General features: G+C 33.6%; 4 protein-coding genes across 4 annotated transcripts; 1 reads left to right on the top strand and 3 right to left on the bottom strand.

Annotated features, from left to right (window-relative positions):
- Positions 1-6,875: 6,875 nt before the first annotated feature.
- On the bottom strand, positions 6,876-8,279 carry LOC120168920. The gene is made up of 2 exons (XM_039177173.1): positions 8,272-8,279; positions 6,876-7,470 (listed from the first exon to the last, which is right to left on the bottom strand). The coding sequence occupies exons 1-2, from the start codon at positions 8,277-8,279 to the stop codon at positions 6,876-6,878; spliced, it is 603 nt and encodes a 200-aa protein (XP_039033104.1).
- A 1,308-nt stretch (positions 8,280-9,587) lies between these two features.
- On the bottom strand, positions 9,588-11,081 carry LOC120168921. Its single transcript, XM_039177174.1, has 4 exons — positions 11,057-11,081; positions 10,588-10,973; positions 10,491-10,538; positions 9,588-10,104 (listed from the first exon to the last, which is right to left on the bottom strand). The coding sequence occupies exons 1-4, from the start codon at positions 11,079-11,081 to the stop codon at positions 9,784-9,786; spliced, it is 780 nt and encodes a 259-aa protein (XP_039033105.1). The 3' UTR covers positions 9,588-9,783.
- Positions 11,082-11,257: 176 nt separating this feature from the next.
- LOC120168883 lies at positions 11,258-13,525 on the bottom strand. The gene is made up of 3 exons (XM_039177154.1): positions 13,457-13,525; positions 11,906-12,374; positions 11,258-11,645 (listed from the first exon to the last, which is right to left on the bottom strand). The coding sequence occupies exons 2-3, from the start codon at positions 12,193-12,195 to the stop codon at positions 11,273-11,275; spliced, it is 663 nt and encodes a 220-aa protein (XP_039033085.1). The 5' UTR covers positions 12,196-12,374; positions 13,457-13,525; the 3' UTR covers positions 11,258-11,272.
- LOC120168922 (nascent polypeptide-associated complex subunit alpha-like protein 1) lies at positions 12,508-14,701 on the top strand. Its single transcript, XM_039177175.1, has 3 exons — positions 12,508-12,526; positions 14,081-14,250; positions 14,346-14,701. The coding sequence occupies exons 1-3, from the start codon at positions 12,508-12,510 to the stop codon at positions 14,679-14,681; spliced, it is 525 nt and encodes a 174-aa protein (XP_039033106.1). The 3' UTR covers positions 14,682-14,701.
- Positions 14,702-21,152: the final 6,451 nt, after the last annotated feature.

A 21,152-nucleotide genomic window follows, 5' to 3' on the forward strand; every position in this document is an offset into this window, starting at 1 on the left:
CGGCGGCTCCGGTCATCGGACGATGATAAAAATTTCCATATCGCTAGATCGGGACATCGGGATTCTCGTGCAAGTGTTATTTTTCAACGAACATAACAGATTGTAGAATTTTAAAACATACGAACTTCTCCAACAGGGGCAGGAGAGTGATGATGTTGGAGAAACAACGACACGACGATTTCGGTCGAGTTTTGAGCGCACGGTGACGATAAGTCTAATGGTGCAGGTGGTGAGCTGAACGGGTGGCCGGATCGACCGGAATCGACGAAAATCCAAGAGTTTGGGGAAGATTTTGTCGCCCACTTTAAAGCAAAATTACGACGAACGGCAGCGTTTCACGACGCGATAACGCTTGGGCTTTGGTCATCGGTCGACGACGAATACGATGGTGGTGGCGACGAGTTGAACGATGGCCGAACAGTGGAGAATCGAGGCGATAAAGAGGGGTCGACGGGGAAGATAATTTTGGGGGGGTTTGATTTCTTTGTTTCTGGTTTATAACCAGAAACCAAACATTAAACATATTTTTTGTCTCTGCCGACACAAAATGAGAAAATTCAGGGTTATGTCCATGAATTTCCTACAACTTCTAAAACTTATTATAAGTTTCTAAAGTTTACCCCCTAAATTGGGGTGTGACATACAAGTTGCAAAATAAAATCAAAAGAGAAGTTGAAGAGCAGAACTCTAGAAATATGGTGAGGTCGGTATAGTAGAGGAGTATGATGACGGAGAACTCCTAGTTGCGACTGATGAAAACTTTATAACAAGTTATGAGTGGATACTTAACTCTGGTAGTAGTTTTCATATGAGTTCTAATCGTGACTGGTTTGTGACGTATGAAGTTGTATCTACAGGTGATGTAGTTTTGCGAAATAATGTCTCTTGTAAAGTCGCAGGTATTGGCACAATCAAAATTAAGATGTTCGATGGGATTGTTCGAACACTTAGTAATGTGAGACATGTTCCAGATTTGAGTATAAATCTAATTTCGTTAGGTACTCTAGATTCAAAAGGGTACAATTCTCCAGTGAAGGTGAAACTATGAAAATTTGCAATGACTCTGTAACACCCATCTCCCGTACACCTTTATGTATACTAGATACAGATGTCCCATCACTTTCGAGACAATTTACTAAGTAAAAATCCGTACAAATTTATTTTTCTTTTAATAAATAAATGATATTATAGAAATATCATATCATACGAATTATACTTTATTATATCGAATTCAAAACAAAAGATTTTTTATGAATAGTGTACAGTGTACAGTGTACCGATGCACTGCTACAGTATCGTGAACAGTGCATCGATGCACCAAACATCGAACTTAAAATATGCATCGATGCATTGCTACAGTGCATCGATGCACTGCTACAGTAATTTTCGAAAAATACATAAAACTTAACCCTTCATCACTGTAAAATTCACTATTTTGTTCCCAACTTAGTTCAACAAAATAAATTGAACCTTATTATTTACATGCCACTATCTAAGTCAAAAATTCCATCATAGGATGTCTTACAGATATTGATATATACTCCTCGATGCTTGATGTCAGTTTACACTCTTTATTCCACTACCGACTTTTTACCTACGCGTGAAAATCATCACACGTTAAGTATAAACTTAGTGAGACAATTAAAACAATAAACAGTGCAACACACTTCAAGTATGAATTTCAATGTCATAAATAAATACCATAAGGTCATTTTATTAGCATATCCAATGTTTTATTATGATCCTCATAATATAACATTTCTTATCAAACTTCTTACCATTTATCCCATAAGCTCGTAAGCTTATTTTACTAATATACTTATCATTATTCCATAAGCTCATAAGCTTATTTTACCAATATACTTACCATTATACTATAAGCTCGTAAACTTATTTTACATTCTACTTACCATTTTTCTATAAGCTCTTAAGCCTATTTTCCAATATAATTACAATTTTTCCATAAGCTCGTAAGCTTATTTTACAATATACTTACCATTTTCCATAAGCTTGTAAGCTTATTTTACCAATATAATTACCATTATTTCATAAGCTCGTAAGCTTATTTTACCAATATACTCATCATTATTTCATAAGCTCTTAAGCTTATTTTACCAATATACTTACCATTTTTCCATAAGCTCTTAAGCTTATTTTACCAATATACTTACCATTTTTCCATAAGCTCTTAAGCTTATTTTACAATCTACTTACCATTTTTCCATAAGCTCGTAAGCTTATTTTACAATCTACTTACTATTTTTCTATAAGCTCTTAAGCTTATTTTACAATCTACTTACCATTTTTCCATAAGCTCGTAAGCTTATTTTACAATCTACTTACTATTTTTCTATAAGCTCGTAAGCTTATTTTATAATATACTTACCATTTTTCCATAAGCTCTTAAGCTTATTTTACAATCTACTTACTATTTTTCTATAAGCTCGTAAGCTTATTTTACAATATACTTACCATTTTTCCATAAGCTCTTAAGCTTATTTTACAATCTACTTACTATTTTTCTATAAGCTCGTAAGCTTATTTTACAATATATTTACCATTATTTCATAAGCTCGTAAGCTTATTTTACCAATATATTCATTATTATTCCATAAGCTCGTAAGCTTATTTTACCAATATAGTCATCATTATTCCATAAGCTCGTAAGCTTATTTTACCATTATATTCATCATTATTCCATAAGCTCATAAGCTTATTTTACCAATCTACTCCCCACTATTTCATAAGCTCGTAAGCTTATTTTACAATTATATTCATCATTATTCCATAAGCTCGTAAGTTTATTTTACCAATCTACTCCCCATTATTTCATAAGCTCGTAAGCTTATTTTACAATATACTTATCATTTTTCCATAAGCTAGTAAGCTTATTTTACCAATATGCATACCATTATTCTATAAGCTCGTAAGATTATTTTACCAATATACTTATCATTATTGCATCACTAATGCCATTAACCTCTTTTATTAATCATTATTGGAATCCATACATTCTATAGGAAATTCATATCATTCATATAATTTCCTCATAATATTAGCACTCTCAGTGCTCTATTTGAATTATCATATACTCAATATGATTTCCTTCTCATTTTAGCACACAAAGTGCCCTATTCAAGAATTCATACCATTTGTATGATTCTTTTACCATTTTTAGCACATATAATGCCCTATATGGAAATCCATATATTCAATATGATTTCCTTAACATTTTAGCACACTTAGTGCTCCACATGGAAATACATACATTTAGTATGATCCCCTTATCATTTTAGCACACATAATGCCCTATTTTGAAATCCATATATTCAATATGATTTCCTTAACGTTTTAGCACAATTAGTGCTCCATATGGAAATACATACACTTAGTATGATCCCCTTACTATTTTAGCACATATAATGCCCTATTTGGAAATCCATATATTCAATATGATTTCCTTAACGTTTTAGCACAATTAGTGCTCCATATGGAAATACATACACTTAGTATGATCCCCTTACCATTTTAGCACATATAATGCCCTATTTGGAAATCCATATATTCAATATGATTTCCTTAACGTTTTAGCACACTTAGTGCTCCATATGGAAATCCATACACTTAGTATGATTCCCTTACCATTTTAGCACATATAATGCCCTATGTGGAAATCCATATATTCAATATGATTTCCTTAACATTTTAGCATACTTAGTGCTCCATATGGAAATCCATACACTTAGTATGATTTCTTATCATTTTAGCACATTCAGTGCTCCATATGGAAATCCATACACTTAGTATGATTTCCTTATCATTTTTGCACATATAGTGCCATTTGGTAATCACAATACATACATTAATAAATCATGTTATTTTAACCATTACCACGTGTACGTGCATAATTAAATGCACTAACCTGGTTCGCCTTGTTTATAAATCCTGATTAGCAAGATGACTATTCTTTAACTTGACCCTTGCATTTCGCCTTACTCGATCGGGAGCTTGATTTCGATATTTGAGCTAAATGGAAGAGCTCACCCACGGCAAGAAGAGGAAGAGGAGAAGAGAAGAGTTGACTTCCTCTTTCCCCCACTCATCCTCTTATCTCCTTATTTAATTACTCAATACCCTTTAATTGAATTCTAAATTCAATTTTAATCCCAATGACCAAAATATCCTTTTAATCATCATTTCTCACAATTTAGTCTAAATCATGAATCCTTTTCATCCTCATCTTTCATTATTTAATTTAATAAATCCTCTTATTTTAAATTATTTCAATTTAATCCTTAATTAAATTTTTGGGGCATTACAGACTTTCTTGTTGTGTTGAAAGGACAGAGAAAGACTACCAAATTTTATGTTCTACAGGGTTCAACAGTTTTAGATAATGCAGTTGGTGTTTTATCCACCGTGTCAAATAACGTTGTTGAACAAAATAACCGTGGGTAGAACGGCTATGTGAAGCAGAAAAGAGTTCAATTTCGTGAACATAATGAATTTAAAGATAGAACTATCATTGATGATCGGGATCATGTTGTGTATGATATTCTCGTGGTGAAATATTTGTGAACAAAGTTGGCACTTATGATAACCATGTCGATGTGAAGACTAAATCCAAGCCTAGAAAAAGATTGGATTCGATCGGTGTCCATTACTGAAGATTACCCCTTTTAGGGGTGTTGTGGAAGAGGTGGAGAACTTGTTCGTTGAAGTGAAGAATTGTTTTTGTTGAGTTTAGGTGTCACATCGAATTTGAGTGTTTTGTCTTGAAACCTTTGCACTTTCATAATTCGTGTCAAGGTGTAGATTTGTTAGAGTTTGACTCGAATTCAAAGTGACACAAATTAATTAATATATAAATATGGAGAAAGTAGGAAACACAGTTTGATTAAAAGTAAAAAAAACTTTATTAAAGCAGATTTATACTTTATTTAGTTTTCCTTTGTAATCAAGTAGTTATCCCTATAAATAGATACTAAGTGTCAGAGATAAAAATCAAGTTTTTTTCACCAAAATCATCTTGTATTTTCTTCCTTCATATTAGTTCTCCTCTACCTGTGATTTTTCTCTTTTGGGTTTTCCACGTAAATCTTGGTGTTCTTTGTTTTTCCCTTTCGATCATGTTTATTTATTTGACGATAATCATCATTCTGATATTATAACAAAAACTAATAATGTCGGGGTGATCCTCCTACACCAGGACGTGGGACCCGAGGACATCTGATATCAAGCATTGGATAAGTGAATGATTATGATTTATCTGCAAAGTATAGGTATAAACATAGACATGTCAAACTTAATCTGAATTCGGTCATCTAAATTTATGTTATGGTTTTGAATGTGATAATATAAATTTGACCCGAAATATAAAATAAATTTAATCAAATCAAAATTAATTTAAAATTTTGATTGATCGATATGAACTCAAACTGAAAATAACCCAAACTTAAAACAATCAAAATTTAATGTCCAAATCCATAATATATTTATGAACCGTAAGAATAGACACGAATATATGAGCAATAACAAGCATGGATCATTATTATATAAGTATAACATGCATCAATACTACTATGAACATCTCACAATACAACATAACAATAATTAGATCATATGGTTTGGACCACACAACATTAGACCAATGATCAATTTAATGCTTAAACCACACAATACTAGACATTAAAACATCTGGAGTCTGAATCACGTATCATCACACAATAGTTAATATTAATATCATAACAGCTAATATCGATCAAGGATAAAATTAAAGTAATTAAAAAATACAAAATAATTATATAGTTAAATCTATTATATAAATAAAATTACCTCGTGAATTAAAAATAATAGTAAAAAATGTTAATCATTATGTAATAAATTTGTATAGTGATGGGGATAAATTTATTATTTATCGATATTGATGCAATCGCGCTCTTTCTCTAATGTCGCAGAACATTCGGAGTTGGCCTTTTGATATTACACAATATTCATAATCATCCTAAAATTCACATAAAATCTCATTATTGTTAATAAAAATTATCCACATTGTATCTCTTTCTTAAATATTTAAACTTTTTCAGTTAATATCATGTGTAGCGTTATTATTTTGAGTGTCTCAATCATAATAATCGTTAAAAAATTAATTATTAATATATGTCGTGTTTATTAAAAAAACTAAAATTATTATTATTAAAACCCTTAAAAACTTTTAAAATCTAAAAAAAACTAAAATCCTTAAAATACCTAATTTTAATCCCCTTTACTCATGTCGTCGGCCATCTTCGGTCATCCATCTGTAGTCGTATAGTCACTCATCTATTTTCATCCCTTACTAACCAGCCATCACCCTTATCGTCGTCTCAAACCCCTAAAATTTTAAATCCCTAAAATCTCAAATAATCAATCCCTAAATCATAATCAATAATCACCGGTCGTCGACAAACCTCCACATTCATTTAAATTATCAAATAAAAAGTATTAGAAAAATTTAAATTACAAAAAACTTAAAATTTTTAAGAAACAACTGTTTCTATCAATCTCGTGAGTCGATCCCAGAGCATACCAATAAAAAGTATTAGAAAAAATTAAATTACATAAAAATTTAAATTTTTTAAGAGATAATTGTTTTTATCAACCTTGTGAGTCGATCCCGGAGCATACCAACAATGTTCAGCCAAGAAGACCAAAAAATAATTTGCATTCACATTCAAGCATAAGCATATAATAGCATGCTTAAGAGCAAGATCCAAATTTGAATTGACATTTCCAACATTTAAAAGGTACACAATCAAAAGTACAAACAAAATAGCCAATTGAAAATTAAAAAAAAAGGATAAAATATGGGCAAATTTATTTTACTTTTTAAAAGGTTAAGAATTCTCATCTTCATCAGCTTTTACCATTCTACTAAGAGGACTAGGACCAAGCATCTTCCTTCTCATCAAACTTCTCTTCCTTATAATTTCCATTTGATTCCTCCTCCTAACTTGCATCATTGCTTCTTCTTCCACAGCAAACCTCCTCATCAAAACATCATCCGTCAACGATTTTCCACGGAAAACTCTTCTTCCTTCTGTGCTAAGTTTCACGCTAGGCATTACTCTTTCTTGCGCTAGGGGAAACGGCTTTGACCTAGGGTAACTGTTGCTTCTTCTAGGGGGGACATCGGCGCGAAAAACCTCATTGTAGGAAGAGATTGGTGCACATAGACAAACCCGACTAAACGTAGTGGCAACCCTCAGGGAAGTACATTTACGTAGCTTCTCCGATCTATTAGGATGAGTTGAAGGGATTTCAGCGGGCTTGGGAATCGCTTTCCACAATGTTGCATTCGCCATGGTAATTTCCGTTGGTCTTGAAATGGTTTTCCACAATGTTGTAGCATTCGTAGTAGGGACTCCTGTGGTCTTCGGAACAGTTTTCCATACGGTAGCCCTCTCTATTGCTCTTTGATACCAAGGCTTCCTGTGGAACAACAAACAAATACATAGCATGAAATCTTGAACAAGATTCTATGAGAATACGAAGACCCTCTAAACACATGAAAAAGAACTTCGAAAAATTGAACATATCCGTGTCAGAACCTACCTTTGTCCCGCACTCGTACTCAAATCCAAGAACAGAAATTAAAATTAATCCCAATATTTGAGCTAACAGTCAAACTATCAACAGTTTCTTAGGGTTCACAGGTATCATAATCATCATATGTATGTAGGGACAGAATTAGGAGAATAACACATTAAAGTTAACTGAACAAGGCACACCCTTTAGTGAAACTGCAGACCAAGTTCGAACCTTAACATTTACAACATTCTAATATTTCCAAATTGCAAAACAAATTGAACAGGAAACCAATGATGATGATATCAATAAATAACCTTAGCAATGGTCTTTGGGAGATCAATTGCATATTTTTGGATCAGGGTTTCTGCGTATTTAAGCTCAGTTCACATATGTGCTTGACAAATAAACAATAGCCCGTGGAGAGGATCGAACTGGGAATGCACCTAGGGGTGCGGTCACTCCTGGAAATTTCAAATTCACCTACAATTTAGGTATTTTTTATATTTTCCATACGAAATAAAGCTGTCAAGACTGATGTTATCGCTAAAAAATCAAAAGAAAAATAGCTAGAGTTATAATAATTTATATTTAATTATAAAATACGTGAATGCTTAATAAATATTTGCAATCTAATGATAAGCTAAGGGACGGCAAAGAGCAATTATGTTTACAGACTATAAAGATGAATAAATCATGATTAACCTTTCCATGGCAATCTTTTACGGAATACTTAAGTTAAAATACATCACTCTTCATGCATTTACAATTTAATCCTTTCATTTTTTATTTTTTTCAAACACTTCCTTTAATTTTTCAGATTTAAAGATCCAATCTAATTATTAAAACTGAATTTTCTTTTTTGAATTTGTTGATGTGATATTTTAAAATAAAAATACCAGCTCAGCATTCATTTAACAGAAAATGTAGTATATATGAATTTAACAATTAAATCCAAAAAAAAATAGAGGAATACAATTTTGAAAACAAAAGTAAAGGGATCAAATTCTAAATGTATGAAGGGTATAGGGATTTAAAATATATTTTAATCAATTATTTATTATTTAACCTCTGTAATATCGTTAAAGTATGAGCCCTACCTAAAACTAGATGAATTTTATATGCCTAAAAGCTAAAATCCACCAAAATGGCGGGCTTTGTTTTGGCAGCTAGTACAATTTATATATTATATTATATATTTATCGATGATTGATTGCCCTAATTTTATAAAAGAAAATATTAATAGATCATAGATTTAAATATAAGCGTTTACAAATTAAACAAATTGCATTCGGTATATCACTCTTAAAATAAACTTATATAACATCTAATCTGAATTAATAAATCAATAGATTAAATATAAATAATTAATTAAAAAAATGTTAGAACGTGGGTGGTGTAATATGACAAACTCCAAAAGCTGCTGCGGAAAGAGACATAATGATTGGGGGTGTTGGGTTAACTTCACATTGCCTCTCTCCATATTAAATAATAGTACTTGCTTATAAAACTTCACTAACAACTGCATTGTTTTTTAGGTTTAAGGATTTTTTTTTGTGCTCAATGAAAAATAAAATAAAAATATATGAATCAAGTGGTCTCCGTGGTAAACGAATTATTATTATTCCTTTTGGACCTGGGTTTAAGGACCTTAAGGGTGTGAGCATTCAATGTTGAAAGGTTGAAAATTATCTTTGAACATATAATGTATTGTACTTACCTCAGATTAATAAGAAAAAATAGAATTCAATTTAATCAATATAATTTTTTCCACATCAAATTAAACAACTGAAAATTTTAATTAATCAATTTACTTCATTAACTTTAATCACATTAACTCTAACAAAAAAGGGGGGAAATCGAACGTACTTGTATTAGACACATACTCGTATCCGACACTCCCACCCTAATCTAAGTAACATAGATGATCATAGCCAAAATTTGAGGCTTACATTGCTTTTCCACTATGATAAGTTGTTGAACTCATTTGAGATGGAGGGGTAGCTTTCTGTGCCAACAAATTATGATCATGGAGCTGTAGGTTAGTTTTTTGGCCCCATGAAAACTGTTGTTTGATGCCAGTTTATCAGAAACTACAACATAGTGGCTCCCAAAAAATCGAAGGAGTTCCAGTTATGGTGCCTACTGAGTGCCTCTGTGCTTTGATTTGTTAGCAATATAGAGGCTGCTAAACTTAGTGGACCATCAGAAATGAAGTCATTGGCTATTATCAGGCTCACCTGCAGGTTTCCTGCTCCAACCGACGGAGCCGGCTTTACGTTCCCCTCGCTTTCTTTTACTCTTAGGGAAACAGATGTCTGAAGCTAGACATGATCTCAGAATTGATTGCTCCTGAGACACAACGTTTTTTGTTGCGTTTTTAGGCTCTGATGTTGCAATACGAGAAGGGTTGGAGCTCTCTCCTTCTTCTACTTTCTCCGTTTGATGATGTTGCTTCATAGATTGACTGTTTATTGCCATTAAAGCTTGTTTATCTCCGCCATTTCCTTCATTCTGTATCGGAACATTTTCCACAATCTGCAAATGCCATCAGGTATCATAATGAACAGATTCTCATTTACCATAACTAAATCGAGAGTATTTCATGCATGAGAAGCCGAAAAAAATGTCAAACTCAAACAGATAACAGTCTTTTCTTGTGCAAAGGAGGTTGAAGCCTGCGGATAGCAGAGGAAATAACCGATGCTGTGATACGAGACCCAGACTTGCTAGATTGTTTTCGTTTTTCAGTGTTTTAACCTATGCCTCCGGAAATCTTTGCAATGAATTATCATATATCTAGGGGAAAGAAAATGCAGATCAGTTAAGCTTACTTTCAGTTCAAAATAAAAATCGATGGCGTTATCTTATCTGGTAAACATCAGCCAAATACACATGTAGTTCTGTATGTTCAAAGGGCTTACATCTTCGCACGAGTCTACAAGTGGTGGCTGGTGGCAGGTACCAGGTAACTTCAGCAGACGACAAAAATCCAACAGTGCTTTCGATTATATCAGGAACATGGAAAGCCTCTTCATAACTTGAAATGGCACTTGCAGGCATAACCATATCTCCAGCATATTCGCAAATTTGTTGAGTTGTGTTAAATGCAGGTCTGGCAGATATTGTGTCTCCGTTGCCAGCTGACAACGTAGGGCTAGGGGCGGAGCTGGTTTGAGCATCACAAGCAGCAAGGAAGCTTAAGTTCTCAGAGGAAGAAAACTTCGAGACATTTTTTGACATAACTTGATCGAGTTGATTCCTGAGTTTCTGAACCTTAGCATGCACAATTTCAATCTTCCTAAGTACTTGCTCCAAGGAATTATTTTCATCTCTGAACTCGAAAAGCAATTGATCGTTATTAATGTCGGATTTATCATTGCAATCTGTATGTTGGTCCGTATCAGCTGCACCAAGCAATGACAAAGATCACTTCACAATCAAACCAAGAGAAACCGAAATCTACAAAAACGTAGCCTTGACAGTTAACATATGATAATGATTTTCAGTGTCATCCTAGGATCCAGAGGACTAGGTTTTTGCAAAATGAATAGTTATGAATGAAGTTAAAATATAGGAGATCGATTCAGGGAAAGGGAAAATGATATTACCTGTTGGGAAAATCGTCGGCAATATAAGCACCAACTGCAATGGTTTTCCTGTTTTCTGAAATATATTACAAGCAAACCACACTTGAGCATCAGGGTTAAGGCCAGACAAGAAAAACACTTAAAAAATAACGATAAAGAATAAAGGAAAAGCTCGTATCAAAATACGAAAATGAGTTATGACATGACATGTATGAGGCTATATCGGTTGCTTCTTCAATTCTCTTTCTTCTCCTCTGCTTGATGGCCTTTTTACGGTTATACTGACTAGAAAATGGCAATGATTTTGAACCAAAACCTTCCAGTGCAGATTGATCAATTCCAGGAAACTTTCTCTTATTGTATGCTGAAAGTTCTCTGGTGTATTTTCCTGCTTGAGACTCGATTTGTTTGATTCTCAGTTCTGCCCATTTGCAGCGCCACATGAGAGGCCGAATGAAGTTCCTCCAATGGCTTGTCAGCCTCTTCTTCCTGAAGGGCAAGTACGAAATAAGATTACGACATGTCTGCTTGCTATGCAAAGTGAAATTGATTTGAATCACGTAATGTTTCAATGAATAAAGATTTGGATGGAACAAATCAAAAACTGAAGAATTTACCACAGGAAACCTTTAGTTGTAGCCAAATATTGACTGTATACACATACATAAATACATGCATATCCAAATTATTGAAATGCTCAAATATATATATAAGGATTAAAAGGTCGTAAATATGGAAAGAAAGCAAACCTTATATGAAACACACTACTAAATGGTTCGTAAGCAGATGCAAAAGCAGCATCACCAACGAACTGAGATTCGACTTCAGCATCACTCAATCCAGAACATTTATCGGTATCAGATGCGGTGTCAGCAAATGAGCTGGAACATTCAGTTGCATCCGGATCCTCAATTTTAACTGTTGTAGTGTCATTATTATTTGTGCATCCTATTATATCAACCTCGACATCCTCGGGAGCCTTATTTTGTTTATGCCTCACAACCTCCATGTTATCAATGCTCTCTTTGCACTTATTCATCCACCTTAAACAAAGCTATCCAAGGGAACCGTCTTCTCCTTGTCAGCTGCAGCTTTTGCAGCACAATGTAGTTTATTACCTGGATTAACATCCATCAGTATCCGTTCAGAAGCCATACAACAGTCATAGTACCAAAAAGCAATGCACCAAAGACGATGGCTCCATGGTTCACCTTCATGCTGATTAAAAACCAGCTTATATTAAATTTCAAAAACTCAAATCTTCCAAAATCAAATGTGCGCGTGAACTAAAAGATAAACACAGCTAGATTATTAGCTAATTCGGTAATTAAACAAGGCGGGAATAGCACAAATGATTTTGATCAAAGGAGGTAAATGAAAAGAAGAAGAAAAAAGAAATGAAATTAGAGAATTCCCCCACAGGAAGTTAGAACTATAAGACAATGCAGAAGCCATTAAATGTATACCATCATTAATTTCATATGACCATGTAAGATGAAAGAAATCAGTGATTATGCAGATACATAAGGCAAATTGTATAAACGCTACCATATTTGAAGCCTGGAATCCAACTATCATAAAAAATGCATTTCTATTATTGAATTTTGAATTTGAAACAAGACATCAGAAAGAGTTTGTTGAACAAATATTCCAAATTTTAGTAACAGCTGACTAAGTTCTTCAATTATCAGAACCATTCCAGACATTGCAGTGTTTGTTAGCTCAATTGAATTTTGAATTAAATACAATACAAGATAACAAATAGGAACAAATTTAAGAATTTGGTGACTAATTTGCCCAAAAAAAAAAAGAACGAAATGGAAGAAACTTATTTTGCAGAAACTGGAGGGAGAGGGGGCAATAGAGCAGTAAAGCAGCATCTCAAAAGAAAAAGCTAACAATGTGAAAAATTCAAAGAAATTCCCCACCTTCCTCAAATTTGTAATTCAGATATCATCATGCAAGTAAAGCTCATGTCAACATGCATGCATGCGTCATGACATTCATATTCACAATCACATACATGATACATCCTCCCACATACATGAGAAGTAAGAAATGATCATAAAAGTAGAAATAGCAAAAGAAATATATTCCAAGCTATACTCAAACAACCCATTAAGCTAAACAAGAAACTAAAGAAACAAAAACCCAGAAGGAAACAAAAACAAAATAAGGCAAAAAAAAACTTTCCTTCTCCTGAAAACAGTACCCATCACATATTATGTTGGTATATACGTATAAAAGTACGTATAAAGAAGTGCATAAGAACCTATGAAGAAACAGAGAGGGGAATGTACCAGCGAGGTAGAGGCAGAGGGAGAGAGAGAGTGAAGTGAAGAAGGCGGCGGCGAGGAAGAGAAATGAGGAAGTTAACGTTGTAGTAAATAAAACCTAAAGAGATCTACTTTTAGTTTTGTCTTATTACTGTGTATTCTCTTGTAAATTACACTATACTTGCCGCTTTTGCCGATGATTAATTTAGATAAACTTAATTATTAGTTAAACTTAATTATTAAAAATCTAGTTAAAGTTATTCTAATTAATGTTTAATTTTAATTGTAAATATTTATAATATTAATTAATTTAAAATTTAAATGATTCTTTTAAATGATTCTTATGGGTTGATACATAATGAGGTATGTGGTAGTTTCTTAAATTGTTATTTCGATGAATTTAGATACTGTCTCATGTTCATCGATGACAATATTGAATTGTCAATGCATAAAGTTCTTAGTTTATTCTTTGTATACCTCATAGCAACTTCATTTGTACCACCGACATCTATTATTTACCAATTAATGCATTACATGTTTCGTGGATCACTGTGTAAAAATATTGAAAAGCATGTTAATGGAGAACTGCTCTTTATATAAATGAGTGATGCATTGATGGTTGTTATTTCTTCACTTGAATTTGTTCAGAGGTTCATTTTTTTGTCCTATTGTATGTACTGTCAGGCCATCTTGATGGAGAAGGAACTGGTAGGTCAAAGCAAAGCAGAAGCGAAAAGAAGAGTCGCAAAGCTATGTTGAAGCTCGGGATGAAACCAATTCCAGGTGTTAGCCGAGTCACCGTCAAGAAGAGCAAAAATGTCAGCCCCCTTTCCATATTGTTAAACCATTCATTACTTCCCTGCCTCGTATGTTACTAGATGTAGATGATAACTGATTTTACCGTTGAATTCAGATCTTATTTATCATTTCAAAGCCGGACGTCTTCAAGAGCCCCACGTCAGATACCTATGTTATATTTGGAGAGGCTAAGATTGAGGACTTGAGCTCACAATTGCAGACTCAGGCTGCCGAGCAATTTAAGGCTCCTGATCTTAGCCACGTGGTGTCTAAACCTGAGTCGTCATCAGCCTTGGCTCAGGAAGACGAAGAAGTTGATGAAACGGGAGTTGAGCCAAAGGACATTGAGTTGGTGATGACACAAGCGGGAGCCTCCAGGTCGAAGGCTGTCAAGGCACTCAAGGCTGCCGATGGGGATATCGTTTCAGCTATAATGGAGCTGACTACGTAAGAATGGTGTTTGCTAGTGATATGTGATGGATTTTAGAGTTGTTGCTTTAGGTTGGATATCTTATTTTCTTTCCTTTTTTTTTTCAAAATTTTCCTTATTATTTTTCAAATGTTATATTTTCTTGTTATTTTTGACGTAAAAGCCATATGGGAGTGCATCTTTGATATCAAGTTATGGTTGGTTAGAAACCCTTTTCAGCTGCCCAGATTTTCTAAAGCTTTTGCCTTCCATATTTTCATCCTTGAAAACCTTTTCAGATTTAGATCTTAAAACGTGAATTTAAATTTTTGGGTAAACTACCCCAATAGTCATTGAACTATGGGGTCAATTTTACTTTGACCATTAAACTATTAAAATGTTATAAATCAAATTATTTAATAAAGCAAATTTGTACAATTATATTTGTATTTCTTATTATTTATATTTTATTAATTTAATTTTAATTTAATAAATTTAATCTACTAATCATGTTATACGTTGAAATGTGAAAATAGAAGAGGTGAATCATACCTAGAACATTAGGGAGAGTCCAAGGTAAAACGCCTAAAATAAGGAGCCATTGAATAAGATTTTCTCAAGGATAGAATAATAATTGTTTGATAAGAAAAAAGAAATTAAGAAAGATGAGGTTTTGGTTGTCAATTTAAAATAATACACAGTTTCAACGTATTCGATAAGAAGAATGGTTTAACTTAAAATGTTATCATTGTTTTTCAAATAAAAAAGATTTTAAACTCATGATAGCTTTTTAGGTTTAAACCTAAAATATAACTTAAACTTACGGATGAGCATGAGAACCGAACCCGACAGGTTTCGATTCGACCCGATCGAGTCGGATTCTTTTAAAAAAAATCGGGTTCGGGTTCAGGTCGGATTCGGTTTAGGGTGAAAAATATCTGACCCAACCCAAAAAAGTATAATTTTACCTTATATATATTTAAGAATAATTACAATAATATCCCTTTATATTTTTTCAATTAAGTCACCGTTTTTATTGAATAAAAATAATATTCTTTTATTATTTCGGGTCGGGTTCAGATTTTATCTTAAAAAATCGGATCGAGTTCGAGTCGGGTGGAGGGTATAAATTTTTTGAGTCGGGTCGGGTAAAGGATATAAAAGTTTTGGGTCGGGTCGGGTTGGCCGAAACCCGATCCAAACCCTACCCATTCCCATCCCTACTTAAACTACATGATTTATTATAAACATCGTAACATTTTAGGTTATAACTTAAAATGTTATCTATTATAATCGAAAATTTTACTTGTGGAAAACGATTATAATCTAAATGTTACATTTGTTTTTCAAATGAAAAAAAATCCATAAATTTATCATAATATTTTACATATTCGTTAAGTGACCGATTTGTTATAAAACGATAACATTGTTGATGATTTTATTATTTTTTTAAACGTAGCGCTGAAAGACGAAACATATTTGATGAGTGTTCAGAATCGTTAATATTTGCTCGTTATTTCTTCGATATTGTGGATTTATTGCTACTGATTTGGTTGTGTTATGCTTATTTTCATACAGAGTCTTACTTTCCAGAATTAGTGATAAAACAGGCGCATTTTGCATTTTTTTATTATTATTTGATCACGGCTGGAGACATGTGCACGACTCTGGGCACGACACGGACTGACGTGCCTGTTTCTAGAAGGTCTAGTCAGCGGTGGTTTCTAGAAGATCTACTCAACGCGCCTTCTGGAAGATGGACGAGAAGAGTTGCATTAGGTGTAACCCTCTCAAACCGATGCGGTTAACCCGATCCGATCTGGAGTGTCACATTAGGGCCACTGGAGTGACCCACTGTAAAAATAGCGGAAAATTTAAAACTTTTATTAAAACATGTAACTTATAAATTGCTTTATCAGCATTTAGAAATAAAACAGATTTTCAGACTCGTATATAAAACAAAATACAATTACATGCCCCCTAATCATATGTACCATACTCTGCAAGCAACACCGGAAGAACTCCCTTACTGATGTCGATAGATGCGTTGGTACAATTATTTTAACCTACAACGGTGAGTAATAGAGTGAGCTTCGGAAAGCTCAGTAATACAAAACTACCAATTGATGCTACAGGACATGCAGATAACTGAAAAGTCATATAATTTCCTTATTGAATCAGAAGTATACTAGTTTGCGGAATAATCCGAGATTCCATTAGTAGTTCATCGAGTAGAAACTATAAAGATCTCAGTTCATAAGAAGCATTCATGGTATGACGTTTTCAGGAGATCGAATAGGATGTCTAGTGTGTTCCAACAGTACAATAAAATCATAATAGGTACACTTATCAAATGATAGTTCATTAAATCTCATAAAATCATAATGAAGTTTAACTTTTGAAACTCGTAGTTTAAACCATTCTCTTGTTCACCATCCGCAGTTCCTAGAACTGCGTCCATAGGGCTTACCTTAAGCACACAACAAAAAGGAAGCCAACCTAATGATAGGCTTTGGGCCTGTATCCTTAAGTCTGTAAGTCTGTAGGGCTTACCCTAAGCACACAGCAAAGGGAGCCAACCTAATGGAGCATCTTGGGGTCCGTGAACCTACCCAAGAGTCACATTAGGTCCGTAAGGTTTACCAGCTTGATCAGAGCTATACTTCGTAATTCAATCCAACCAAAATCGGTATTTCAAAATACAATTTATGCAGTAAGCATAATTTCCATAAATCTATAATCATCGTTATCATATATAAGTGAAAATCAATAATCATATATCAGTCATAGTCCATAAACCATCACTGGTAAGTCGGTGTATCAATAAACAGTAAATCATAGATTTCAATGTACCATATTTCAAAACAGATAAAACAATTATGTAGTACATAGGGAACACACTAGAGGATCCAAATATTTTCAGAGGCCATTGTAGTTATTAGTATGGAAAACACGAAACTTATGAAATTTGATCGGATTCCAGGAACGAGGTCATATTGAAGAGAATCGATTAATAACCAAACTAATCAGACATTTAAGATTGATACTTTCGAATCCCGCTATGATTCATATATCTCAGGAAAGTATTCAAGTATAACCAGAGTAATTTGAGTTGATAAAGTAGAAACGAAGATTCAGGGCATTTACCATCCATGTCAATCGATCGGACTATCAACAACTCCTAAAAATGATGTATTTCAACTGGTCAATTCATTGCCCTTCTAGGGTATTCACACTTTAATACCAACAATTCTTGTTTATAGATCATATTCAGAATCATCGTTGAATATATCTAAAGGAAGCAATAGAGGATCCAAATAATCTTTATTTCTATCCACATGGCAACAATATCACGAATTGTCAACGTATTTAATTCTTGGTTCATAACCCATAGTAATCATACATCATGCAATATCATTGGAGTTCTCAGACTCATTCAATCATTTACTAAATTCTTAGTCATTAAAGTTACTCGGTTCATTTAGTAGTCAAATCAAAATCCCAGTTACTTCAGAGTCTTTCCGAGTAATTCAGATGCTTCTGCGTTTCGGATACATGTTGTACTTCCGTTTAGTTCACTTTGTTCATTTACTAAAATCATTATTTCGTGTTTATGGTTAATTTATCTCACGAATATCCACTTCTTAATATCAAATGCGCTCTAGCGTTGAGCTGAGCTGAGTAATTCCATAATTATCATCAATCCAAACTTGAGGAGACGAACTAGCATTCAAGTGGTACCTATGCCATTCAAGTACTGATATAACACTAGCATTGTTTGACCCACTTAAATTGTGTTTCATAACATTTAAGAGCAGTACAACATCCATGTTTATTTGAATTTCTTAATTAATCCAAGACATTTACTTAGTATAGACCATAAGGGCATTTTGGTCATTTTCGTGCTTAATGTTTTTCCATTCATTTCAAAGCTTGAGGATATCTATTCATTCCTGAACTTGATGATATTCTTGAGTCATTTCTATTACAAGGGTATTTTGATCATTTTACAGATCCCACGTATTTTAATCAGTTCATTCCGTCCGATCTTATTATTTAATTCAAACTTATCATCTGTTCCATTCTAGACGAACAATTCTGACAGAAGAGCATCCTCGATAATTTTTTCTTCAGGTATTTACTCATAACTCAAAAATTTTGAGTTAAATACATTCTCAGGTGTTACTAACGAATTATCAGAAATTTTCCATACAAAAATAGGATCTCAACAAGTAAATCAGAAATTTATCGAGTTAAAAATGAATCCTCAAAGTACTTTCTCATTCATGGTCAACACGGACTATTTTTATCACTCAAGGGCATTTTCGTAATTTCTTAACCAGATAATTTCGGTATTAACTCATAACGAAAATAACTATAATTTAGAGATCCTATGGTTAATTGCTTTCCCGAACATTCTTTGATCTTGAAATGATTCCTTAACAGACTTCTAGTATCTTGCATAAACCCTTTTGGGGTTAAAACCGGTTATCCAAATTTCCTAAGTAAAACTAGCATTTCTTATGCACATCAGTAGTTTCATCATATCAAAATCTTTTAGAGATATCAATCAACTTCCAAGGACAATTCTTGTCATTTTTCAACATAAGGGTATTTTCGTAATTTTACCCTACCAGAGTATTCTCATAATTTCTCATCCAAGTACTTTTAACATTTAACCTTTGATGAAATAAATTATATGCTACAAATCCAGGCTAATTCTTTTATCACTAATCACAGAACTCGTAATTTAGTTCTAACAATCCCTCAATTTCTTATATCAGTCATCCGAGCCGTATTCAGTTGCCGAATTTTTACCGCCTTAATATCGTGTGTATGAATTAATTAAATACTCAAATGAGACCAAACATATTCATTCATGCATTTACCAATACCAACATGTTCCATAAAGCATAAAAAGGTAGTAATGTATTACCTCGATTTTCGTGTCATATTGCTCGACCATTTAAATTAAATTTGAACACCCTCGATCTTGAAATCAACTTCCAATAATTCCTCAGATACATATTAACAGAAATTTTATCAAAACGGAGCTTAATTCCGAAAAACAGATAGAATCGGGTGATCAATCAGGGAAAAACATCTTACCGGGTTTGAATTTGGCGAAACAGACCTCAAAATCGGAACATCAACAAAACCCAAAATGTTAGTCTTAAATTCCAGCTCACCAACTTGATTTCTAGCTTCTAATCTTTTTCTAACGAATACGGACAATTTATCGTATAAATACGGCTTCTAACAATTTTCCTTGCCATAAAAAATAACTTATTAGAATCTAATTAATAATTTGGAAACCCAATTTGCATAACTAAAAACTTGAAGAGCTAGTAATATTTAATTACTAACATCATGGACTAAATTGATCTTGTAAAAACTATTATGTCATAACTATAACCACTTGGAAACTAAGAAACAAGGTAAAGATCTCACCAAACTTGGATGACATACCTTGTGGTTTACCCTTTTTTTTTCATGTTATCTACAATTCCCCACAACTACGTGAATTCTTTCATTACTCCCTTTTCACTTTCCAAAGCCATGTGCAATCTGAACCAATATACATTTATTTATTAATTTTTTTTTTCAAAATCTCCATTGATTTTGATCTACGAATTATGCTACAAAAATTCAAACATCTCTCACCTCTCATCTTCTATGCACGTTAGCCATGAACCTTATGCATCATTCCTCCACTTTCCTCCTCCCCTTCATTCCCGTCGACAACCACCGCCCTCCTCTAACATATGCCCTTGTAGTTCTTAACCAGAGCCATAATATAATATTCCAGCTCGAGAACTAGGGGCAATCGACGTCAAAATTAGAAGGCAGTAGCCACACAGATTCGACGACCTCCCATCCAGGCCAGCCGTGACCTCAAACGACAAAAAATAGCAAAATTGAAACAGAGCTGCGGCAGCAACATAAACAGGACCGAAGAAGGAGTTTCACTGTCAACCGAGGTTGTTCAACAGTGAACCAAGCTAGCCGAGCCTTCCCAGGTGAAGAACCGATCTTACCACGACCGGAAATAACCAAATCACGATGGTGGCGGCAAAAGAGATGAAGTTCATGAAACACAAAATTCCCAGGGCAACAACGAGCTTGGTCTTCAGTAAATAACAAAGTATTCAATTATTCAACCAAAGGAAGCTTCCTGAAAATAAATATAAAAAAACTGAACCAAACTTAATTATTACACACTCTCCATCTCTTTCATAATTGAGGAGTGGTTGGCTCAGGGTCTACACATAATAATGGTATTAACAGGTGGCCATCATAATTGCTACGGGCCTAAACAGGTGGCCTTAATAATTACAATAATTGAGGTGTTACAATTCTCCCCTCCTTAAAAGAATTTCATCCTTGAAATTCATTCATGTCACAGAATTACAGAAATGAAACTTCTATCAGTTCTTTCATATCTTCCAGGAGCTTTTACAGAAGTACGAATCCTACACTAATCCTTACCCAGTTGAGTATACATTTTCATCA

The sequence above is a fragment of the Hibiscus syriacus genome, unplaced genomic scaffold, assembly GCF_006381635.1.
Source record: "Hibiscus syriacus cultivar Baekdansim isolate YM2019G1 unplaced genomic scaffold, ASM638163v2 tig00111741_pilon, whole genome shotgun sequence".
In the NCBI taxonomy this organism is placed as follows: domain Eukaryota; kingdom Viridiplantae; phylum Streptophyta; class Magnoliopsida; order Malvales; family Malvaceae; genus Hibiscus; species Hibiscus syriacus.

What these genes read in the sequence shown, in the direction of transcription:
- LOC120168921 (XM_039177174.1), bottom strand. Translation starts at nt 11,081, where the DNA reads ATGACACTGAAAATCATTATCATAT. An exon ending in ACTGAAAATCATTATCATAT is followed by an intron (nt 10,974 to 11,056) that starts GTTAACTGTCAA and finishes TGCTTGGTGCAG; the next exon opens with CTGATACGGACCAACATACA. An exon ending in GTTATGAAGAGGCTTTCCAT is followed by an intron (nt 10,539 to 10,587) that starts GTTCCTGATATA and finishes CGTCTGCTGAAG; the next exon opens with TTACCTGGTACCTGCCACCA.
- LOC120168883 (XM_039177154.1), bottom strand. Translation starts at nt 12,195, where the DNA reads ATGAATAAGTGCAAAGAGAGCATTGATAACATGGAGGTTGTGAGGCAT. An exon ending in AGTAGTGTGTTTCATATAAG is followed by an intron (nt 11,646 to 11,905) that starts GTTTGCTTTCTT and finishes CTTGCCCTTCAG; the next exon opens with GAAGAAGAGGCTGACAAGCC.
- LOC120168922 (XM_039177175.1), top strand. An exon ending in CCGTCAAGAAGAGCAAAAAT is followed by an intron (nt 14,251 to 14,345) that starts GTCAGCCCCCTT and finishes CGTTGAATTCAG; the next exon opens with ATCTTATTTATCATTTCAAA.